Source organism: Pavona decussata, unplaced genomic scaffold (genome assembly GCF_977016875.1).
Source record: "Pavona decussata unplaced genomic scaffold, jaPavDecu1.1 SCAFFOLD_130, whole genome shotgun sequence".
In the NCBI taxonomy this organism is placed as follows: domain Eukaryota; kingdom Metazoa; phylum Cnidaria; class Anthozoa; order Scleractinia; family Agariciidae; genus Pavona; species Pavona decussata.
In genome coordinates this window covers 494,444-520,086 of record NW_028145544.1, presented here as the reverse complement: position 1 = coordinate 520,086, position 25,643 = coordinate 494,444, and the positions used below count along the sequence as shown (strand labels likewise).

Genomic DNA, 25,643 nt, shown 5'->3' with positions numbered 1-25,643 from the left:
CGGTTATTGGACAAAAACACTTCGGGTTCTTTCCTGACAAAATTTAAAACGTTTGTAATGTTTACGATCGGAAACTCTTCGGGTATTTTCGTGACACTCGGTTCGAACCAACTCACGCTATTCCGATTGAACAACAGAAATCGGAAAGTAGTCGTGTACTTGTACGAAGATCTTCGAAACACAGAGCTTGATCGTCCGCCTGAGTTCAGCTGGAAGCTGAAATTCTACCAAAGTGAATCCTATGTATGAACTTCGTTATGCAAGGTAATCCGAATGAGTGGTTTTTGAGCTGTTTCAGCCGCACACAACACTCCTACCTTCAAAGTAACGCTCGGTTTCGGTATCTCGATGGAGTAACGCGTTAGTTTAGATAAACAGTGGTGACTGCCTTACACAGGCCACACAGATGGTCACACATACTGAGCTTTATTACAGAAACTACTGGAGCAAAGATTGAGTATGCGCAGAAGAGAATTGTCAGCTGGCGTAAGCTTAGGAATGTCCCGCACTTGAGGGAGGGGTGAGTAGCGGATGTCACTTGTGGTTATTTATTGATGTCACCGTTCAACTTGATAGCGTTGTAGGAATGCTGTTCTGAATGAAGAATCTTTACAGAGGATGACAAATGACGGCGTTCGTTGTCTCACCAACAACCTGCACATAAAAAAGCAACCAATAAATTCTTATGTTTGGTTTATCAACATAGTTGATAACTAAAGGTAAATTGGCCACCGTAAAGAGATGGCCAAATCAAATTCACGGTCAAATTCATGGCTATAGCACCAGAACAGCCAACAATTATCGCGTGCATCATTGAAGAACTAATCTTAAAAAATTCACAATTCTTTACCAAGGTTCAAAGATTTGGAATTGCCTTCCTGTTACAATCACTTCTCTGTCACGTTTTCCCAACTTTAAGAAAAAACTGCCAGAGTTTTTAGTAAAGTAATCACTGAATTGGCAAAGCCGCACTCTTGTAGCACTATCTATGTAAGCATATTGTCACGTACGAGGTGGCCTCAACTATTAGCCCGGTGGTTTCTAGAGGTGACCTCGCCATAAATTAAACTATGGATTAATTGTCAACATATTGGGAAAAAAGGCAAATAAATGGCAATGTCAAAGAGATTCAGCGGTTAATTTACCTTTGGTTATCAAATTCGTTGAGAATCCACACATTCATTTCTACTCTTCTACGTGATTAAGAGTAGTTATAGTATTGTAAAGCACCATGGACAATTAATGGAGTATGGTACTCTATAAATGTATTTTTACTCCCCACCGACACAGTACTGCAGTTTCTCTACAAACTAAGCCCTTTAAAGAATAAATTCTTAACCAATGAACTGTTTCGACTAAAGCGTTTTATCATAATCCTACTATCTTTTAACACTGAAATAACTGCTGTTGAGTACAGAAAGTGACAGAAGGAAAAGACACATTCCTCCGAGGAGATTGAAACAATGTCTACTCTTACCTGGAGTCAGAAAGAATCTCTTTAAGGCAGCTGTCACTTTTCACCAAACACAGCTTTTCACGAGAAGCATCTTCAAAATACACCTGAACAGAAAAGATTGATTTAAGATCAACTACACCGCAAAGAAGCCACGGGGCTCTTTGAATTTGATAAAATTTGGGGCGCGAACCCTATACACTTACAGGGTGAACTCGGTTGACAGTAGGGGTCAAATTCGAAATGTGTGGGGCGAACTCGAATGGGTTGAACTCAACACAAGGCGAAAGCTCTTGCTCAAGTTTATTCAAAAATTCAAAAATTTTGCAAAAAAAAAGAGACTAGCCCACAGGCAGTGAGACCTAATCTAGACGGCCCAGACCTACAACTGTTTAAGGATAAAAATTAATATTATTACAGTTGTTACAATCAAAGACAGAACAAATAGAATTTAGGAGAGGTAAAGAAATCACGAGTAACACACAAAAAAGAAAGAAAAAAAAGTCGAAAAATTAACGAGTTGCAACTGATTGGCGAGACCTATTTTCTACAGTATAATAAGCGTTTCAATGTAGTCATTTTCATTGACCAAAATATTGAGGAGAAGCCGGCGAATTTCTCCTTTGAATTCTCTCTTAGGTAAATCTCTTATACGAAGCGGTATCTGCTTATACGGCTGCTATCTTTGAGGACGGAGACAGAGAATAGAAACAAGTTCAACAAATAATCAGAACCTGAAGCAGCCATAATTTGACGAATCAAGGATGGAGGTATACACTTTGTTTGCAAATACTTATCACAGTTTTTAAAAAATAATTAAATCAGTGATAGAAGGAAAGACTCATTACGAACTCACTAAAACATACATGCACATACATACAACACTGTACCTCCAAATTTGCAGGTTTGTATTTTCGTTCTACATCCCACGTGGGAGATTCCTCTTCAAACATGGCATAAAGGTGATCTAATATTCTGAGATAAAAGGAAAGAAAGAAAAGAAATTGAAAAGTTGTTATAATACAAATTTCCAAAAACCAGATAAAACTCCACATGTATTCTGCCAGACCAAACGATAAATCTGGTCAAATTCCACTCTCCTCCCAAGCAAAGATCAAATTCGCTACTTTCCCAGTACAGTACATAGTGAAGTGCCTGGTGTTTGTCCGGGGAAGAAGAGCTGAATGTTGAAGGTTCAAATTGATTGGTATTTCTTGAAAACAAGCAAACGACTCTAGCATGTTTTCTGCATTAGAAGTTTTCATGCAATGGCTAGCTACAAACATTGTTAAATCTAACTGTTCATAGTTTGAATTGTACTGTAAGGATGGTTAACTCACTAAGCCCCAATATCAACACATATACAGCTGTTTCCACAAAGGTTGTCCAAAAAAAGCGTAAAAGCGTATGCGACAATGCCAAAAGGTGGCTGGGAAATATCCAATAAATTTCAATAAAAGCTTAGAATCCATAATGCCTTGACCATACAACGAAGACTTGAGATGGCGGGTAATATGGATTCAGAGCTTTTATTAAAAATAATTGAGTATTTCCCAGACTACCTTAGTTTTGGCATTGTGGCGTACACTTTTTTGAACAACCTTTGTCGAAACAGCTGTATTCTCCACACTGACTGCCATATATTTCTTATGGTACTATTTGGGAGAATTTGTACAAATGTTCAGTCATATTATCACTGTTGATCACTTCCCATATTCTCATGACCTAAACGTTTCATAAAGAAGTGATGCTATAAAAAGAAATGAGACGTTGATCACTGACTACTAGGGCTCAAAGGGTAAGGTTTTAGTTATAGAAGTAAAGCATTCAAACATTACCTGTCATTTTCACAAAATGAAGATATTAAATCTGTCTCATTAAACTCTGGGTAAACAAACATAACAGGCCAGTGAAGAACTCCTGATGCATCCATATCAACCTTAATGTCCAGACCGCCATCAGATACGGGCATGGTTAGGTCACCTTCATGTTCCAAGTGGACACCTCTGGCCTACAGAAACAAGGAAATTGGATTAAGTAAACTGAATCCAGTTTAAAATGAACAAGAGACAATAAAGAGTCTAAATGGCAGTCAGCTTTGATGGACATTGTAAAGTAGATGGCGATCACTCATCTGGTTTACCACTCACCGAAAAAAAAAAATCCCTGACTTCTCCCTGACTATTCGCTAACCAGAAACCGGTTTTCATTGACCAACAAAGACAAGTCCTTAGGTAACAAAGCCAGCTATGAAGCCAAAGAAATCAACTCCTTTGCAGATAACATTTAGAATGACCTTAAATTTGCCACAAGGGAAACTCGCTTGCTAACCCAGTAGGTAGCGAATAGTAATGAGGTGTACCTACCTTTACTGCCGACAGCAATGCTTCAGCCTCTGACTTCTCCTTCTTTTCTTTCAATGTTGCTCTTCGTTGATCTCTTAACATTCTTTTCTGCTCTGCAACAGACTTCTTTCTAAGTTCCAACAGTTTTGTATTTTGTGGTTCAATCTTTTCAAAGTTGAAGAAACATCAAGTGATAAAAAGTTGATGTTATATCACACTTTTCTATGTAAAACTTTGAAGGGATCAATGAACTTTGAAATATAAAAGAAGGAAGGAAACAGAAGTGGCTTAGTTGCTGTCCATTTGTTTATATTTATTGTGATTTTAAATCTTATTTGATGGCTAGCTATTAAGGAAACTGGTACATTAAAGTTAAATCAAAGTGTCCACTGTTTTTTTATTATTATTATTCATCTTTATTTTTAATCTCAATTATTATATGAACTTCATTGGATTACAATAATTTTTCCGGCTGATTAAAGGAAAAAACTTTGGTCTGGAATGATATGATATAGATCTTCATTGTCAGTGAAGACATCAATGATATAATATTCACTTGCATGTTTTCCCCTATTTATTGTTTCAAACAAACTAAAAGTTGTTGGTACATGATTAAAACATCTTAGGCTCTTCCTTAATCTTCTTTGGAAATTTTCAGAAATATTTATCCAAAATGTTTGTTGGTTCACGCAAGACATTTGGTAACCACATGGACAATTTTAGTCCACCACTATAGTACTTTTAATACAGTGGAGAATGGAGATAAGAAAATTGTGTTGAACACTGGAAGATTGATTGCGTACTGAATCTCTGCACAACAGAGTATTTATTTATTTTCTCTGAACATGTTTCAAGGATACTGCTAAGCCACTGTCACACCATTTTAATGCTTCATCATATTTTTGAAGCTCTACACAAGCACTTGCACCTATGAAACAATTTTATTTATCAAAGTTAAAAATTGCAGGTCACAGAATTGACATTATTGTACATGGAGTAGTTTTTGTAGGTGTGGTAGTGTAGTGGTTGGAATGTTGGACTTTTGATCGGACAGTCGGAAGATCGGAAGGCTGGTGGTTCAAGGCTAGGTTAGTCTCTGCATTACTGTACGTGTTGTTCCTTAGCAAGAAACATTCCTCTACAATGTCTCTCTTTACACAGCTGTATATATGGGTACTGACGACATACTGCTGGGGATAACCCTGTGATGGACTTGCATCCCATCCAGGGGGGAAGGAGGAGCAATACTTTCAGTTGCTTCATGTTTTACAGAAACTGGGTTGAGCTCCAGCCACATTGGCTACTAAGACTCGGGTACCTCACTCACCCCCAGTTGTCTCTCATGGTCGAGAGGAGAAGTGTGAGAGAGATGCGTGCAGGGGAAGATGGGAAGGAGGAAGAACCTTTCTCTCTTCCTTCTTCCTGTCGTCCCCTTCATTGCATTGCCATCCTAGTCTCCTCTCGACCGTACAATATCATAAGAGACGACTGGGGGATGAGTCAGCTTGAGTACAACTTCACCTTACTTTTATATAAAGGAATTCACAATGTCCAATGCTTAAACACAGAAACTTGTCTAAACAAGTGTATGTAAACACAGCAAACTATGGAGGAGGGAGCAACAGGAGGGTGTGGGGTACAGTTTAGGGGGAGTGGCCTTTTTAACTGTACACCTACCACTGATAATGTTCTTCACTTATAATTGAATGGCAGAAATTTCAGGGGGTCTGTTACGCACTATCAAAGAGGAGATGGAGTATATTTTATAAGTGCCTTCATACATCAACTAGTTCGGGGTATAGTACATGTATTTCAGGGGACTGTAGGAGCATTTGTTTTGTTAATACTTACCCCTTATAATAGCCTTCATGTATGTTGGTTGTAACTTCCAAGCAACTGTAGCATCGTTCAGCGCGCTTCGATTATTTCCTATCATGAGAGCAACAAAGAATCTGGAGTTAATTTCAACTCTTTCTAATGAGAGCTATCAAATTGTACATTCCTACATTTACTAGCAACTTAACACTTTAACCCCTATATCAAAGAACAAATTCTCCTATCTTGTCCCCATACTTCTCTTATAAAAGTACTGGGGAGAAGTTATAAAAATATGAAGAGAATTCACCTTGGGTGATCACATCCTTAATTCTCATGACCTCAGTGAATGAATAAGCATTGATAGTACTGCTAGGGCTCAAAGAGTTTAAAAGTTTTACATGGTATCCAAGTTTCTATTAAGACAGGAGAAGGTGTTAGAAGGTCAGTGTTTAAGATATTGGAACCCTACTTTAGATTGTATTAACTCACCTAAACTCCAATGTGCTGTGGCTCTGTTAGTGTGGAGGATGGCATTCAACTCCATATTGTCACACTTGATCTTGATCCCTTCAGTATACACTGCAATAGCTTCATGGAATTGTTTTCTCTTGTATTTATAATTACCATCTTCTTTATATGCTTCCGCTCTTGCTGAAAATAATTAGATTATACACAATAGATTCACGTATAGTTGTAGGTGCACCTTCCTAATTACCAAGGAACAATTACTAAGGCCTTTCTTTCCATTTAATTAACTTTTTGGAACAATTTTTTTAAGGAAACATGTATGTGTGTATCGGGGCTGTCATTAAGTTTTTGGTTACATGTTGCATTGAGCTTGACACCCATAACAATCTTGTTGCTTTCTTGGTAAAATGACCCTACAACTGTCAAGAGCACATGTAACATCAAGGTTCATTTGAGGGTATTCAGCCGTGACAGGTGTTACAGGTTCCGGCCCTTAATGACAGCTCTGTGTATACCTTAGACTGTACCAGTGCAAAAGCATGACTTGTCAGCCAGTCAATCATCTAGTATTAACATGGATACATGCAGTTGAAGGCAGTAAAATAAATGATGTGGCAAACCAATTTGGAGTATTCATGGCAAAGAGGTAGAAAATGGGTAGACAATAATACCAGGTGGAACATAACCCTTTCAGCTCATCAATATGTACATTCCCCTCACTGTCCTTCATATATTTCTTATGTCACTAGTTGGGAGAATTTCCCAAAAAATCAAGGCATTTCATCTTTGGTGATTATTTTCTTGATTCTCCTGATTTAAATGTTGAATCAAACAGCAACATTGCAAGGAGAAATTAGATGTTAGTCACCACTTTTACATGTACTACGTAAAGTTTTTGCATGCCTGTATTTGTAAGTTCTCGTTAGTTTTCTAAAGTGTTCCTGTATTCGTCTTGTCCCGCCTCGATTAGGTAGTTTTGTAACTATTTGCGGACAAACCATTTATTCTTTTGTTTTTCAAATAAATATTTATTGTTGTTGTTGTTGTTGTTGTACCACTGGGGCTTAAAGTAAATTGGCATGAAAAGGGGATAATAGTGTAAACAACGAAAGTGTTGATGGCAGAGTAACAGAGAAAAGGACTCAAGTCAAATATTTGATTTCCAAAAAAGCAACTACTCCTGGTAACAGTCAAGTAAAGTGGTCAGCAGATCTTTAAATTGAAAAGGTATCTTTAGATATCTCCATATAATATTACAGCTTTGTTCCTGAGTTCTTACCTACAGGGTCTTCATCCTCATATTTTAAAGCTTGAAGAGCAGTTAATGCTGGGTTATTGTCAATCTCTTCTTGTGTTGGGGCTTTTGTCATAAAGGCTGGCACTTTCTCAAATTCCTATATGCATCAGGGTAGCAAAAACAATTAGCCAACCAATGGCAATAAAATAATGCCATAAAATGTTCAAAGCTTGGCAGCAAAACCACTTGCGTGCGGCTCATGGTTCTACTTGGGTACTGAAGATTTTATGGTCTCATTTTATGGTGTAGACCATAGAAAACTGCCATTGATTTGTTTTTTACAATAACATGAAAAGTATGAGTGGAATTGGCTTTTGTTGAGAAAGCCTGCATGTTAAATCTGACGCCATTATTGCCTGTTCTCTTGTAGGTAATAGCTACTAGTCAATCATCACGTGGGAAAATTTGGACAGTTATAGTCAAAAGGGTTATTGAGTAACTGCAGAATACACTGCCACTTCTGATCACCAATGCCTTCATCTGGCCGCATCTTTTAACTTAATTCCCGACATTATTGATCATAATTAAGTCTTTAATTTAATAATAATAATAATAATAATAATAATAATACTTTATTCAAATACATATATGCTCATAAACATGATACAAGATACATATTTGAAAAGGAGGACCGCGAGGTTATCCCTACTGCAGATTGAGAGCAACAGAAATTGAGGAATTTGTCAGTCTCGAGGTGCTCTTTCTGGAAACAGCACAGGTATAATTCTTTTTTAATAGAGGCAGGATTTCAAAGTTAAAAAGAGCGTATACAAGGTAGTTTATCAAGCATGGAACATAATAAACATATATTAAAAAATAAACAGCTGAAATCCAAACACGTGTGTGGCTCAAACACTCTGCTCATCCTTACCTCTTGCCAGTTTTCCTCTGTAAACCCAGTTTCCCGCTTTTTCCCACCTGCTTTCTTTTTAAGAGACTCAATATACTCGTCCAGTTCCTTGTCCAGCTCCGCAGCTTTTTTCGCTGCTAATTCTGCCTTATCGTCCGCCATGTTGTGATGTGTGATTGGGCCGTGAAAGCCTGGGACCAAGTCATCCCCAGTAACCACTCCGTTTTCAAAATGGCGAGACAACTCCTAACGTCAGTGAATGAATGAATGAATGAATGAATGAATGAATGAATGAATGAATGAATGAATGAATGAATGAATGAATGAAAATCGGTTCTAGGGAGCAAAACAATCTATGCACGCACATTACAGCCTACGAAGCCAAACGCTTTTCCCAGCTCTCTTGTTTCATTCATCTTTAGATTAATAATTAATGGTTCAAAAATTATACTGGTAAAAGCAAGTTTTAATTGCAATCGTGTGTTTCGTGAAAATCATTCACGAAATCTTGGTCACTGAAATAAACACGTCTTTCAGCCGACAAATCACTGTTTTGCACTGACTAATGCCTTTTTGTAACAATAGGTGGGCTCACTATCAGCGCATTCCAAGTGCACTTTGAAATTTGGGAAAATTTCGCGTTCATAGGTGAACTACTTTCCAGAAGTACCCAACGACCCTTTCAGACAAAATTAATCGTATGTTGCACTAAACCCTAGCTGAGTGTCCCTACGCCAATCTTGGTTACTATTTAACGTTCCTGGGAAAAAAAATACCCGCTCTTCACTGCCAGCGAGCAAGACTTTTAAGAAATGAAAATCCCAGCCAGCTGTAAGTGTGATGTTTGTCAACTAGCCAGCAAGCAAGTCGGCTTGTCGTCAAACATCAGGGGTGCCCAACGACAGTTTTCTCGCATATCCTCTGAAACGCAATTTTAGGCTATCTGGAGTGCTTTTTTAAAAAGCTCTGTAGTTCAATTCAAGCCGCGCTATAATATTTTTATCTGTTCGGTCATTCTAGAAGAACTTGAGTCTTTTCGAAATTATTAGGGCATTTTTATCCATTTTCCGAAAACCTTAGGTCTTATTTCGTTCCGAAAATCTTAGCTGACCTTTTTTCGGTGTCCAAAACGACATTTTTATGAATTCGAAAACATTAGGCTGTAAATATCCCGTATCACGAACATTCGAGGTGAAAATTCCCTTAAGAAAATTGTAAGGGATTGAGGACCTTCCGAACAGATAATTTACCGAAAAGATCCGTTGGGTGCCCCTGAAACATGGCAACATGGCTTGTAAGCACCGAATCGGGCAAGTTATTTACATAGATGAGAAATAACATCGGGCCTAAAATGGAGCCCTCGGGTATTCCGGAGATGACAGGCAAACTATCAGAGGTTTCACCCAGCACTGTTACACGTTTGTAGCGACCCATCAGGTAAGAGCTAAACCTCTCCAAGAGACTGACTCCAAATTCGAACTCGGCTAGTTCGTAACACCCGATGCCCTGTCAATGGAGTCCCAGAGGATGTCTGGCAAATTGAAGTCACCCGAAATTACCATATTGTCGAACTGATCACAAACATCATGCAGAAAATTATCGAATACATCCATCCAACTTGCGTCTTCATTGGGTGGCCCATAGCAAAAACAGAATAAAATTCTTTCACCAGTAAGCGTAGTAATTTCGGCAAAAATGATCTCAAGTTGTTGCAGCTCGGCTTCCGACAGATCTCTCCCAAATATTGTGAAGCCAGAATACACTATTTCAGAGTGCTGATATTCGGTTGAACCATGTCTCGTTGACGCATATAACGTCAGAGTTTTCGGCGTACACCAGGTCCTGGAAGCGATGGAGGTTACACACGGATTGCCAGTTTGTTGTGCTGTCTTTGTGATAACTTTTTAGCTTTTGGTATTTATCACGAGGTAATTGATCTTACCAGCAGTCGAAGCAGAAACTTGTCCATGGTTAGATTGTTGTCACCAGACATCAAGAGGCGAAAGGTAGCGTCTGAATTGTTGTAGTAACAAACGTGGCACATTTTCATCGCATGGCACAGTAATAAGTGTTGACTTAATAGCCAAAAACAGAAAAATAGCAACGGCTTTCAAAGAGCTCTTCGAGTGACGACCTGATTCCCTTAAGTATGTCAACAACCCATCAAAGGAGCAATCGTTTTCGGAAAAACGGCATTAAAAATTGTAAGAATGATATAAGGTAAAAGGAGTCCAAGACTAGCGGTACCTCGAAGACTACAGGTCGTTTGACCACGAGTCATCCTTCTGTCATTATATCGTTTTAGCCCTTGCGCATGCTCAAACCTCAAAACGTACCACATGGAAGAGAAAATGACTACATTGTCATATATATACATGGCTGAATCTCCGTTTAAGTCAGTAAGGTGGAACTGGGGTGTCAACGAAAGGGATCTGTCTCATATGGTCTAGGGGCCGACTTTTCTCTCCCTCACTGTCTTGTCAGGGACAAGGTATCGGAAAGCATCGCGGAACCATCTCCGGCTGGCATAAGCGAACCGCGGGCCGAAATCTCGTGGTGCATCGTCATGGTACAACGCTCCGGCAAAGCGTCCAGAGGTACCGCTGTCGGCTGTTTTTTTTTTTTTTTTTCCCTCTCTTTTTCAGCCATTTTGATATTAAGGCTGGCAACTTCGCCCGAAGACATCGTAGGGAAAGATGCGCTTTCGTTCATGTCCCTTGTCATGTCCTTGTCAAATTGTCGACTGGGCAGGAATGTTGGTATTTTGGCTGAAGGAAAGCGCATACTATTTTTTTCATTTTCTCGTCACTCAACTTAACTTCAATTTTCTGATAGTTTTATATCATTGAAAACTGGTAGCTGGAATTCATGTGTAAGTTTATCTTCTGTGGTTTTTTTGTTAGTTGTGACGATTTTAGCTTTTGTATTCATTTTACATACTTTTAGTGCAAATTACGATGGAATATATTTGAGACGAAAAACGAAAACACTTTTCAATACTTACTATAGTTAGTTGGATAATCAATTCAACTGCCCACAAGAAGCAATGTGCTAATCGGGGAGGCCAATGTTTTACCAAATGCAATAGTTTACAAGAACACTTATTTAAATCTAGATCTGGACAAAGGACATCCTATTACCGTATAGTAAGTCGGTGGAACAGTCTGGACAATATCTTTAAACTCTGCAACTCTTTTATTATTTTCAAGCGTAAACTTTGAGCCAACTTATTCGCCGCTTTCCTTTCTAGTCTGTCTTAGCTTTTACATAACGATTTTATCTTGTTGTTTTTAGCGACCATTCTTTAGCTCAATTTTACTTTTCTTAGATAAATCATTGCATCATTGTAACTTTTAGATTTGCTATCGTTTTGACGTATAATGTTGTAAATTTATTATTGTTGTCACTGAAAAGCCTTTTCAGGGAGTGTCATTAAAGTTTGCATCCTATTGTATGGTATTGAATAATAAGAAATACTGTAGTAAAAAAAATGTAAACCAAAACGATACTATTGGAGATTCTAAAAGCTAATGTAACACAACGAATATCACGTGCAAAATCCTACCAAAGAATTTTTGAAAGAAGATTTTCAAGAATTCATTACAGTACCGATAAAAGGATCGGTATCAGTATGCAACGACTTAGAAATTACGACTTGTTATCAAGTTATGGTTTGGTTGAGTACATGTATTTTGTATGGATATTAGTCGATCCATAAGTGTTCCCTCAGTTCCATTTAAAAGTGTCTTCTCAATTACCATAGCCGCTTAATTACTTTCGACAATAAAAATAGAATTTCCATTGACGAACTAAACATACTCAGACAAGAATAGAAATTTGCCTTTTCTCATTTATTTTATTACAAAACTGAAGTTATGAAACTTCAAATGGGATTTTTCTGTTAGTCTTGCACCACGAGGCCTTCTCAGTTCCTTGGCAAGTTTTAGGGTAACGTTTGGCGATAATTTCAAGGTCTTGTAATTCGAATGAAAAACATTTGTTGTAATCATGCGTTCTTTTGTTGCGTCAAATGAGTTCTTTTTGTCACCCGTTAATTAAGTGCATGCATTTTAGAAGTACAAATGCAAATGCTGTTAACATGAGAAGATGGGAAACATTATCCGCGGTGGAAGAGAGGAGGGCATTAAACCTGAAAGCGCTCTTTTCACAGTTACAGCCGCGGGGGCTTTTAAAGCAAAACTTAACGGAGCTAAACGCAAAACAACTGCGGATCAAATAGACGAGATTTTGGAGTGGAAATTTCGACGGAAAGATACCTTGAATAGTCCAGGCAGGCTGGCGACAGTTAATGAAGAACATGAACAAAACTCTGCTTCTGTTGATGATCAGGAAAGAGAGGTGATGAAGTTTGTACACAGGTAAAAAGTTAGAAAACTCTGTTGTTTGATTCAACTGATGCTCCAGTAACAATTTTACGGGACAAGCTAATAATACGAGTTGTGATTAGTCCAGTTCTTACACAATGCCATCGAATCAATTTTATTTTAATTTTTGGCCCGAGACTTTGGCTGGATTACACCATCAATAATTGATACTCTTAATTTAATGGTGGTGGATCTATAAACAGATTTTGTATCCCTTGTTTGCTTTGATTTTGAGTTTGTATTGCGAGTTGAACATTTTAATTGCTTTAAGTGATTATTGTTAGCATTATCTATTGTTCATGCATGGTTGCCTGGGACCTCCTATTCAGCTGGTTTGTTTGTGAATCCGTTGCCATGTCCATAAACCCACTATGACTTCTCCAACTCAAGTTCTGAGAAGACGAGTTAAGCATTTCTTTCCCAGCCTTACAACTTGTCTTTTCCTTCAATACGTTAACTTTTGAGTCTGTGGAGTGGACGCAAAGCGCGCGCGTGCAATTATGACTAACACGGTCGGAGTCATTATGATATAAGCGCATTTTACTTAATTCGTGATTCTTCCATTACTAACAATGGAATCTGCACTCTGTTCAATTTCTTAGCCTACTTTTCTCTTCTTGTGTTCAATGGGCTGATTGCTGCAGTTTATGCTAGTTTAGCTGGGGTTTGAATCACATATTTTAGAAAACACATATTTGCATTAAAGCAACGTACGCATTAAAGCAATATTTCTGCAAACCACGTATTCGAATCAACACTGGGAAACAAATGTTTTCCTATCAGGCGATTGACCTCTGGCATGATATCCCTCATAACTTGAAAGATCTCAGTACATTTTCTTTTGCCAAAGAAGTAAAACAATATCTGCTGTTTAAACAATACTCTTACAAATTGCGTAAAAACAACTTTAAATCTGACTTATTAAGCATTATTAACTGGGTCTGGTTTCTTTCTTCTTTGTTGCTCCTTTTTTTATCAAAATTAACTGTAAATAGTTATTAGAGATTAACTCCAAAACCTTACGGTTCCTTTAGCCTCTAGGCTCCAATTACCTAAATTACTTTTCTTATTATGCTCTTTAATTAACCTGTGATGTATATAACGATGCTCTGTAACTAGTTAAAGTGTGAGTTAATAAATATTGTTGTTGTTGTTGTTGTTGTTATCGATGGAATCGTTAAAATAATGGTCCATGTTTGTTAATAATTATCCTTCTAGTACATAGAAATAGTATTTAAAACCGCGATGTATATATAACTGTGTGATCACCATGTAATTTCTCCTTACAACATCACTATTATATCAAACAGATAAGTCATGAGAAAAAAGGAAATAATCATTAAAAATGACTTGATATCTTTAAACATGGTCTCCCAACTAGTATCGGTTATAAATGTGAGAAGCGGTAGGGAGAATATACGTGTTGATATTGGGATTTAAAGACTTGAACCAACTTTGATTGTTTTTTCAGTGTCAATATTGGAGACGATAGGCACAGCCTGGCCATAAATGACACAAGCGTGGCATGGACTGCTCTGCGTGAATCAGCGAATCGGGAAAGGAGAGCTTCAATGGAACTGGAGCGTAGAGGCATTATGCAAGGCCGGTTTAAAATGTTGGCTGATGCTGTCCGGTTTATCAGAAGAACGAGCACCGTGGATGCTCACATGAAGACCCAAGATGAAGTTCTGTCCTATGACGAGGAGTTTATAGTAAGTATAGATAAACAGACAGATAGTTAGCCATAGAAAGCTGGCCATAAGCAATTGTAAAAAGAGCTGAGACTCTCTATTGTTGGGTACCTCTTCGACACACACCATAATATTACTTATTTCCCACCCCCCACCCCCCTGTTATCATTGTTGAACAAAATTCACAATGACATTCAACCAAGCAAGCGTCAACACTGAAATGGGGAGAGGTGGGGGGGGGGGGGGGGGGGCTTGAATTGCATTACATTTTTCATTGGCCTTTTAGAGTGCGTTTTTGCAGGAAATAGGAAAAATGCCGAGTGTCTCAACCTTTTTATAGCTGCTTACAGTTAACAGAGATGGCACTCAGACATTCAGTCACTTGGACACTTGTTTTACTTCACATGATGGGCTGTACTGGGAGGCTCCCCCTAAAGGGGTGTCTTTTTTTTTACCTCATAGTCATTGTGAAAGGGTAAAACGTTTAAAACTAAAACATTTCTTAAGGGTCACAAAAATAGAATTTGAACCGAAAAGTTAACAATAAAATGAGTGTCACTGAGAAGCGGTAGTAAAAACCAAGCAGTTTATATGTTTTTCCGTATTTTCATAGCCGCAGTGGAATATCAATTGTCAGATTTGTCAAACTTCCTCCACGGAAAACAGTCCTCTGAATCCGTGCAGGATCTGTCCACGAATTTATCACACAGAGTGTCTGGAAAGTCGCGGTTTCCTTTCAGAAGGCTTATCACGTGAGGCAATACAACTTTCAACGACAGACATTGGGTGGAGTTGCTTCTATTGTGTAAGTTTGAGACTAAAACAAACGAGAAACACAATAAACGTGAGTCACGCAATCAGAAAACGATTCCAAGCGCGGGAAAAAAAACTGACGCCAAGCGCCACAAAACTTCTACTAAGCGCGGGAAACCAACTACAGTTGACGCTAGGCACGGGAAAAAAAAGAAATCGGCTGTACAAAAGTTTTTGTTGGTTCCTGATTGGTTAAAAATGACACTTGTTAAGATTGTTGATCCGAAAACAGGGTTTCAAATCGATCCAATGCAAATACGCTATTTGACATTTTCTGTCTTTGACATAGATATGTGTGGCGTTATAGGCCATCCATACAATAATTGGTTTAGTAGAGAACATTAAATGAGGTTTCTGGAACTAATAATAGAGCTCAGGAAACGTAAACCACAGAAAAGAAATTTAACATCATCTAATGTCTTTTGTGTTTTACAGGAGAACTTGTTCTATCTTTTATGCGATACAGAAAAAATTGATGTGATGGAGACCTTTGATAAAATGGACACAAATCAGGGTTAGTACAAATTCACTTTTAACGGATCGCAACTTACCGGGCCCGATAAGTATATTTTTAAATGTTTTTTCGCCGATTACACAGTGATTACAGACACGGTACTTGGCCAACGTTTTAATAGAATTATTAAGTTTTAAAATTTAGTATTCAAAGCTAAGAAAAGTTTACTTCTGTAAAGAAACATTTATCACCAAAGACACTTATCGGGCCCGGTAAGTTACCGGGACGTTCGAGAAACGGGCCCCAGGGGACCACAAAACGCACAAATAAACTGTTATGAATACTTTTTGCTGATGGGTCTCTTGTTGTAGAGATACATAATCAAAAGCTCTGGCCCCAAAGAAGGCTAGCTGTACTAGTTGAAATATTCCCCTTTGCAGTAGTGCCAACCTTGCAATCAGTTTGCTGCCTCATCATCATCATCGCTTATCATAATCATTCAGTATCGTCACCACTATCACTTTCATCACCATCACTGTCTTAATCATAATCATTATTAACAACACCGTCGTCGCCATCACCATAAATACCTTAATCCTCCCCCTTCTCCTTCTCCTTCTCCTTCTCCTTCTCCTCCTCCTCCTAGTCCTCCTCCTCCTTCTCATCATCATCATCATCATCATCATCATCATCATCATCATCATCATCATCATCATCATTATCATCATCATCATCATCATCATCATCATCATCATCATCATCATCATTATCATCATCATCATCATCACCAGCCTCAAAACTATCACCATCACGTCGTCCTTGTCGACGTCGGCATCATCATCTTCATCGTCATCATTATTGTGATTATTTTTATGTGCTCTGCCCTAATAAAAGTTTCCAGTTATCTCACTGTTGTTCTGAGCAACAAGAACATGGTTTCCGCTGTTGTGGTATTTCCTAGAAACTTTATTCCCTGACCTCTCCAACCAACTTATATTTGAGTACCAGCAAGTCTTAAGATTAAACTAAAAAAAAACACTGGTTACCCTCCTCAAGTCAAGTTTCACCATTTTATCGCATACTTTCAGATTCACTCATAAATAGAGAAGAGTACATCGAGTATCAGAAAGATTGCTACCGTGAGCTGCTGGGTATTGAGATGCCCGGATATCGCGTGACTATTGAAGAAAGGACGTTTGCTGATATGGACAGGAAAGGCACCGGGGTGATTGATTGGTGGGAGTACTTGATGCCTATGTGCGTGAGGAAATTAAACGAAAGGAAGAAGGTGAGAATTTTCAGAGGGTACTTAAAGGGTAAAATGGGAACTGGGATTTACTCTTCTTCTCTTTGAAAATGGAATTTGACGCACTGGAAATGGGATTTGGTCATTAAATCTGGGCACTGGGAACGAGGGCCAGAATAATGTCAGGAGCAAAAGTTGGGCTCGAGGCTGGGGTTTATACTGAAATGGGATTTGTAACCCCTTCACCCTCTGCTAATTGAGAACTTAGTATAAGTGCTATGTACTCGAGATTCAAGCCGAGTATGTCTACTTAAGCAAAACGAGTGAAAGAATGTTAAGTAAGACTCACCTTCAGTTAATGACTCCCACAAATTATCGTCAGCCTGTTTGCCTTTGAAGCTATCCTTGATTTCTTTGTCATTTTTGGGGTAGGCGAAGGTATGTAATCTACTTAGGTTTGAAAGAATGTGATTTACTACACATTGCAAAATCAAATACCCAGTAATCTGGTATAAAAGGTAGTCAAACAACGCAAAAAGTGCAAGGGCACCGAATTTCACGCCATCATTTACTATTAACATCTATTTACTAATTACTCAACGTAGAAAGGGTTTTTAGAAATTAAACAGCATTTTTTAAGTTTTGAAATACAGTAAAGTGGAGAATTCCAGAAATGTTTTCATTTTGCTTTGTAATCTATTGCCAGGGATTTGCAGGCATCACGTGTCTGGCTGTTATGACGTGATTACCAAGCTGTGATGCTTTTGATTTGGTACAGAAGAACTAGTTGTTGATAAAAATGAAAACAGTTCTTTACATCTTTTTTTTTTCAGAGAAATCTTGTCTCTTATCTGACAAAGCAAGAAGTTCACAAACTCAAACGGTTCTTCAAACGATATGATCAAGATGGATGCGGAGAAATAAGCAAAAATTCATCCCGGATGGCCTTTAAAAACTGGTACCTCTCTCTGATAAATCTCCGACATGAAAAAGTTCCCGTATGGGACTGGCTTGGGACCGAGTGGATCAAGGAACCTGAGCCCGAAGGACCTCAACTTTTTCAGCGGCCTACCACAGTTAAATGGGGAGACTTCGTGAAGAACCACGCATTGTATATCTTGGCCGCTCGACCAAATACGGTGTCTATGAGGCCGTATGTTCCTCGAATAGAGTCCTATGGCACAGAATACGATGATGAGGAAGACTAAGAAGAATATATATATTGATATTATTAACATATGTTCGCTTCCTCATATTAGACAAGTTCTTAAAAAAAGCCTTTGTTTAATTTTACATGAGATGGGTTCTTCTCATTCTCTCACAGAGCCTTCGCTTCATTTGATCAGCGGTTGAAACCATAAGCTATGCGTGCACAGAAGTCTATTATTTGCTCCATTCACACGAAGTCGAAGCGACAGTCGGTGTAGTATATGTAAATAGTTAAAGAATATATTAAAAATGACGTACACTAGTAAAATAAACAACCAACACCGAGAGTGTTTTTCTTATTTTAGCTTGAGTTAGTTTTCTTTCTGTTCTCTTCCTATTTTCTCTTCTCCTTTTACAAAAAGCAGTAGTTCTAAACTGCATTTCGAGTCTAGCCGTTTTCGCTCTTCTCGTTTGCTCCTTCGCGTCTTCCGTGGTACACCGAGAGCCTGGAACAGGCTAATTCGAGTCGAGGATACCCTTTTTTAATCCGTGCCGACATCCAAGACCCAACTGTAGCTGACTGTAAACGAAACTCGCCCAATGAGCTGACATCAGGGCGGCGACTTTAATACGTTAATGCCACAAAAACCAACAAGGGCAGAAAGATTAGAAAAATTTATTTTAAAACAGTCATTATTCAGAAGTAGTAACATATCTAAGATACAGTAAACAACACCCAACAATGAATGATGTTCAATTTACGCCTGTTCTTTTATAAAATCTTCAGTTACAGGGACCAAGAATGGTACCTTTGATCAGCTGAAAATAACTGACTAAAAGCAAAATTCTCCTAAGGCAAGCTACAAAAAGTAAAGAAAGCAATAAGGAGAATTTTAAATTTGACCTCAATAGTGCTGACATGTATGTAGAGCTTAGAGCTCAAGTTTTACATCATATGATCCATCTTTGCTTTCCTTTTTAGCTTCCTCGATTTTTTTCTGTTTCTCATCCTCTGTTTCTTCCTTTTTCTCTGTTCCACTTCCTTCTTTTTCTTTGCTTTCCTTTTCTTCTTCAGCGCCTGTTTTCACCGCTTCTCCTCTCCAGTTTGTCCCTGGTTGGAATTGACTCTCGTCCTTGCCGGAATCGATCCAACCCTTAAAAGCTTCTCCTGTACCCGGGTCACCAACCAAGGTCAGCCAAAGGTTGGCAACCCACTTTGTTCCCTTAAGGACATCGCATCCGCCATGTTGAGCCAATTGGTCGAGTTCACCAAGCCAACCTTAAAAAAAAAAACAGCTCTAAATGATAAAACCACTCTCTCATAAGGAACGAGCACTCGAATGAAAGCTACTAAGCAGTACTTTCCTGTGTTTCTGTTCGTTTCACAATGCTTTCGTGAAATTAATTTGGGAATTATTTCAGTGCCACAATTTACCATTACCTTTAAAACAATGAGCTTACATCGTTTTTTCACAGTCTGAGTCTTCAGGGCTCCTACTGATAGCAGAGATGCTTTGTAAGCTCCCTGAAGGGACTACCCTGAGGTCTTACCTATTTATTTATTTATTTGTTTTGGTTTTAATGAAGGTGTCTATCTATCTATTACCTGTTTTCTCGTCTAGTAGATGGTTGTACCACATGATAGCCTTCCCCTTTTCTGGTTTAACAACCAGGTTACTTTGATGACAGTTCTGAGCCAAGTTACACTTCCAACCTTCACCTCTTTCCCACGCCTTAAAAGAAGACAACACGAGTGATCACAATCAAAGATCTCCCTACAGTGTCAATATGCAGATACGCGTTTTGATGAATAGCATAAAATCTTTCACATGATGTTTTAATAATTTTAACCTGAAACGAAATTTAATAAACAAAGAAAATGATTAAAACGACCAGTGTCTTGAATATTTCACTCCATATCGGAGTGCTCAGCACGACAGCACGAACGGTATTTACAAGTGACGCTAATAGCCAGTGCACTATAAAACCAAAATACTGAGTCGATGGCTGTTTGTTACCAGAGTGCACATAAACATTGTTACTAGGAAACGCACATGACGTAGAAACTGTCGTGTGGCGCTTGTTACAAGGGCAATCATTCTGACATAAGCCTTAGTAGTTTTCCCGTTTCGTTCTTACCTCCATTGAAAATGTTTCATTGCCTGCCAAAGGAAATGCTGTTTCTCCTCCTTCTTTTGGATCGTTTAAATAAATCAGAACTGTGGCAAATCTGCAAAAATAAATATGGAATGTTTAGAATGTAAGTGGCACCTACATGCAATTTAATCCGGTTTCTATAAATTGTAACGATCAAAGAATTCACAGAGAATATGGTTTGCGAAACAAGGATCTGATGCTCCCACACAGAAACATAAACACACGCTCCTCATGCTCACAAAAAGCTGACTAAGATATCCTTGTATCCATGGTAACATTGATGCAATTTAAAATCCGCTGACCTGCAGAGTCGACAGTCATCTTCCCTGGAGAAAGAGCAACATGGGAGACTGGGGTCCAGGTCATCTGAGTCGTGGTGACAATGGTAATGTCCGTGTACGTCATACTTCACGACCTGACGTCAGAACAGCGAAAATGAGATAAATGGGAAAAGGGAACGGAAAAATACGAAACACAAAATTTAGAAGAATAAAGGAGAAATTAATCAAGAAAGTAAAAAAGAAATAAGAGAAAGTGGAAGACAAGTAGGAGAGAAAAAAAGAAATAATAGATATAAGGGAAAATGACCCGGGCTCGATTCCAGGAGTTGACGCCATATGTGGATGGATTTTTTTGTCGCTTCTCGCTTTTGTCCAGATCCTCCAGTTTTTCTTACTTCAGAAAAGCATTTCAAAATTTCATTTCGACCATGTAACAGTCTCCACGATATACCAAAAAGAGCAGAAATAAGAGAAAACGAGAGAAAACAAGCGAAACTTGACACCAAGATCAAATAACATCATATAGAAAGAGTAAATGATCGTTAATATCAGTGAAAGTTTTGGAGCCTCAATACTTCAAAGAACAAGTGTCTGAGGTTGTGAGATTGTACTGTCCTGAAACACTACAAAAAATTTTTACGTACCTGTAGTGGTTCTGTGTTGTTAATAAATTCTTCGGGGAGTAGACTCAAACGTGACAATCTAACAAAAAAGGAAAAAGACTGTAAATGACCAAGGGGAGAGGGGAGCAAGACTCATGTCAACGTTTCTTTGGCTCGGTACAAGTCTCTTACCTGCCATGAAAGTCCGAGAGGATTGGGTACTTAGGATCGTTGTGGAACATCCAAACCTGCCGGCTATTGCGGCTGCGGAGTTGAGGTTTTGTTCGTCGAACTTTATCAAAGTATTCTTTAATGACCGGTACTGTTACTTTGCTGAATTCATCAAAATCGATTTTTCCTAAAACACAAAGAAGTTAAGAAGAGATTAAACTATAGAGTGAAATTATTTTGCTTATTGTTACAGTGACCTCGGGCAAGAAGTTTTTATTTCATTGACTTCTGTAAAACATTCTAGGATTACAAAAACAACAAGGTGCAATATGTACTAAGATTTTTGTGGAGACCAGGATCAGAAACTGACTTCGCGTAAAAATGAAATACAATAAACAAAAAATAAATTAAAAACTTTAAAGATTCAAGGCTGATAAAGTTATTTTTAACAACATTTTAGGTTAGAAAAACTAACTTTAATCAGGGGCCGAGGAAACTACGGTAACTGTAAGTAGAAACAAATGGTCGCAAAGTTTTAACAAGGGAAATCTTAATAAAATGTTGATCCACGATTGAATGACCGGAATAAACGTAAAAAATTAAAAAATGGTAAAACAAATAAAAACAGAGATATTCAGTGTATAAATATGAACATATTAAATAAGGGAAACATGTTTTAAAAAGTTTTATCACATCTACTAATGCCATTTGGTGTCGATGATATAGCTTCAAATATAGATTTACCATCGTTATCTTTGTCCATGTTAAGTTCTTTAAACCTACGAGCGAAAATACAAAATTATGTTAAGTAAAAATGAATACTTAAGAATTAAGGCTTAATTGCCACTAATGTAACAAAAAGGAAGCAATTCACTCTAATTTTAAATAAGTACTTGCTTCATTACTGTACAATAAGACAGATGAATTAAGCTTCAGGCAAAAAAACAGAGAAACGTCACTTTTCCTTACATTTCAAGAAGATCTTCTTCAGTGAAATATAAGTCTTCTTTTCCGCGTAAATGCATAATCTGAAAGATTAACGACAATATCATCGTGAAATCCAGAGCGGTCAAAATCACTGATACATCTCACGTCGTGGGCAAGAAACGGTGGATGGACGGCGTGTCGGCCTTTCAATCGCACTTTCAGTCGGACAATCAGAGGATCCATGGTTAAGGCCAGGTTGGTCTCTGCATTACTGTGTTGTTTCCTTAGATAGGAAACTTTACTCCACATTGTCTTTCTTCACACAGGTGTATAAATGGGTACTGGAGCCGATACTGCTGGGGGTAATCCTGCGATGGACTAGCATCCCATCCAGGGGGGGGGGGGGGGAGTAGCAATACTCCTAGTTACTTCACGCTGGGTATCCTGTGATGGACTAGCATCCCATCCAGGCCAGGGGGTAGTAATACTCCTAGTCACTTCATGCTGGGTATCCTGTGATGGACCAGCATCCCATCCAGGGGGGAGTAGTAATACTCTTAGTCACTTCAAACTGGGTATCCTGTGATGGACTAGCATCCCATATCCAGGGGGAGTAGTAATACTCCTATTTACTTCATGCTACAGAAACCGGGTTAAACTCCGGCCGTGTGGGCCACTTAGGATCCTAGTGCAACTTAACCTGATTTTTACCTCTAGTACGTAAATCAATAATATTTTTAGAAAGTGACATGCCATACTGTTCCGCGTCATTTCGTTGGCATTCTTAAAGTCTTTTAAAAGTACTAAACCTAGATAGCTTGAGATAATTCTGGTATACACAGGAACAGGTCTTATAGTCTGCGTAGGTGGCCAGGAGCCTACAAGGTTATAACCTGTAGAGTGTGATCCATCACCACATTGCTGGGCAGTAGGTTCCATGTACTTATGGTTCTTGGGAAAAAGGACGTACCACAGGCGTTAATGTTGGACGGGAGTTGATAATACTTGCAAACACTGTGTCTGGGGCTCCTTGGGTTGAGAAATGCAGTTAGGGGAAAACCGATATTAGAGAGATTAAGCATCACGTTTGCGGCAAACGGCAAACGGCAAACGGCAGAAATGACCACGTGACCATGTTTATCCTTCATTTGCCGCTCGCTGTTTCCATCTTTCATCACTTTTCTTCATCTATGTCCTCATTTTTTCAAGAAAACATAAACGCGAATCTCACGTTTGCCGTAAACGTGGTGCTTAATCTCTATTAACTAAATCATTACGGATTTTATGTTATATTCTCGGGAGGTATAAGGGGCTCAGCTCTACTGGATGCCGAATACGTTAGTTTCACGTACCTCAACAGGTTCAATAAATCCATCATCGTTGTTATCCCAAATCTTAAACGTCCTCTCTGATGTTTCATCATCAATGGTTTGGCTCGATTTTGCTAACGGACTCTTCTCCATGCCGAGGCGCTTAGAATAGCTGATCAAGTGATCACATTCCACTTCCGTGAGAAAGTTTGGAATTTCTTTAAAGAAGAGAACGAATCATTTTACCATAGGTTTTTCAATAAGTAGAAAAAAAATATATCTGGACACAAATTCATAAATAAATAAATAAATAAATAAACTATGTAAATCAGTGAAAACTCACCAAAAATCGGAGGTTTCATGCTTACTGTTGTCACTTTTCGCTTGTGAAAAGGGAACACCATCACCTCTTCTTGATGACCAATCTTTACAAGAAAATAACATATCAATTTATTCAAAAAAAAAAAAACAAAAAAAATAAATCACTTTATTTAAGTGCCAATGTGTTTAGCGCAGAGGACTTATTGGGGAAACTTTCCAGATCGAATTGGAGTTTAGAAATATTGGTTTTTGAGAAAGGAAAACCGAAGAATCCGGAGGAAAGCCTCTCGGAGGAAGGACGAGAACCAACAACAAACTTAACATATGACGCCGAGTCCAGGAATCGAACCCTGGCCGCATTGGTTAGAGGCGAGTGCTCTTATCACTGCGCCCTCCCCGCTCCCTTAATACTCTGGAAGAATTTAATCCGTCGTTTGAAATAACGTAGATCAAGCTTAAGGCGTACAAACTAGTTTATTTATACATTATAAAACTCTTATAAGAGTTTGTATTTATACACATTAAAATGGCGAAATTCAAAGTTAAGCGAAACGCCGGGAATACACAAAGCGTATTTTTTGTTTCTCTGTCGACGTTTAACCTTCAACCGGCAATTTGAACTCCTGGGTACCTCGACGAGGTTAGCAAAGTTTAAAAGAGTTTTAAATAAATGCAAAGTAATCAGTGTTAACCGAAACGTAATTCAATTTTCTAATTGGCTTTTTCTTCTTGGCAATAACGTGGTGGCTGCTTCAAAACACGTCAAACACGCTGGGAAATCAATTATCATTAGGTTAACTCTATAAGATCATCCAGAATCAAGAGGTGCATCTAATTTGACAAAAGATAACTGAATTGCAGAATTCAGATTGAGAATACTTCGAGAAAAAGATAAGGCATCTTCAAAAACCTGTGTCTGGTTCTCCATTAAGATATGCAATCCATGTGCTCGAAGGGTACGCTATGAAAAGTTCCTTAATTGTAATTCAGTTGCGGTTCAGTTAATCTTATAATTCGGCAAAAAAGCGCATTTATTCGCCTTTCAGGCCACTGAAATAGCCCTCGGCGATACGAGTGATTTTTGCTTGCAAATGCCCCGTAACGATATGATGTCGTACTTGCGTTGCACGGGACAAATTGCCTTATGTTGCTGTTAATTCATCCACGCGGCAAGTCGCCAAAAACTTCAAATCATTTAATTTTCTATTTTTTTTGTACGAGACTGGCAGTCCAAACAGTTGGACAAGTTTCGCCTGAAATGGCAGGCAAAAAAATACTTTTTTAAAAACAAAGTCAGACGTTCATCTTACCTTCACGGGATCACGAAGCTTCGGAGTCCATTTAATTTTATCGATTTTCGTCTCCGATTTTTCGCTCTTCGCAGCCAACAGACAACATAAAAGAAAAAGGTAAGACACTACGGAATATTTCCAACTTTCCATATGTGCGTAAATTAAGAGATCTTGCAAGAATCTGTGTGTTGAATGAAGTTTTTGTGCTTTAGATTGGTGGTAACTATCAGTTTTTTTAGACTGTTTACAGGTCCCTGCACATGAACAAAGCACAGCGGCTGTGACGTAACAAAGCGAACTTCAAGCAGCTGCTTCTTAAATTATTTTACGTTTTCACTTTCAAGGGTACCCCAATGCAAAACAAAAAGACAAAACCTTCTACTTTTATTTATTTATTTATTTATTTTTTTTTGCGAAATCCTAAGAAGCAGCTTCCATTTGAATGCTCACACTTTAGGATTTCGTCCACAGACTCCAAGGGTAGAATACACGACTCAAGTGTTTACTCTGGGAAGAAAGAAGTAATCAAAATAGAATCAAAATGCTATTTACCATTTAAAGAAAGGTAACGAGCTGGCCAGGAATTTAAACAAACATTTTTTGGTTTTTGTTA

The 25,643-nt window shown here is 38.3% G+C and overlaps 3 protein-coding genes across 3 annotated transcripts; 1 reads left to right on the top strand and 2 right to left on the bottom strand.

The window, feature by feature from the left end:
• Positions 1-405: 405 nt before the first annotated feature.
• Positions 406-8,480, bottom strand: LOC146468476 (hsp70/Hsp90 co-chaperone CNS1 homolog). Its single transcript, XM_085124414.1, has 10 exons — positions 8,253-8,480; positions 7,364-7,478; positions 6,106-6,267; positions 5,650-5,727; positions 4,659-4,726; positions 3,820-3,963; positions 3,292-3,464; positions 2,344-2,428; positions 1,478-1,560; positions 406-654 (listed from the first exon to the last, which is right to left on the bottom strand). The coding sequence occupies exons 1-10, from the start codon at positions 8,391-8,393 to the stop codon at positions 558-560; spliced, it is 1,146 nt and encodes a 381-aa protein (XP_084980540.1). The 5' UTR covers positions 8,394-8,480; the 3' UTR covers positions 406-557.
• A 3,142-nt stretch (positions 8,481-11,622) lies between these two features.
• Positions 11,623-18,874, top strand: LOC146468475 (PHD finger protein 24-like). The gene is made up of 6 exons (XM_085124364.1): positions 11,623-12,610; positions 14,088-14,328; positions 14,921-15,112; positions 15,556-15,634; positions 16,663-16,862; positions 17,654-18,874. Exons 1-6 carry the CDS (start codon positions 12,339-12,341, stop codon positions 18,026-18,028), a joined length of 1,359 nt encoding a protein of 452 aa, XP_084980490.1. The 5' UTR covers positions 11,623-12,338; the 3' UTR covers positions 18,029-18,874.
• On the bottom strand, positions 18,630-25,278 carry LOC146468474 (transmembrane prolyl 4-hydroxylase-like). Its single transcript, XM_085124363.1, has 11 exons — positions 25,049-25,278; positions 23,761-23,842; positions 23,460-23,635; positions 22,150-22,208; positions 21,925-21,959; positions 21,202-21,367; positions 21,052-21,109; positions 20,429-20,541; positions 20,109-20,199; positions 19,576-19,702; positions 18,630-19,248 (listed from the first exon to the last, which is right to left on the bottom strand). The coding sequence occupies exons 1-11, from the start codon at positions 25,178-25,180 to the stop codon at positions 18,902-18,904; spliced, it is 1,386 nt and encodes a 461-aa protein (XP_084980489.1). The 5' UTR covers positions 25,181-25,278; the 3' UTR covers positions 18,630-18,901.
• Between the last annotated feature and the right edge of the window lie 365 nt (positions 25,279-25,643).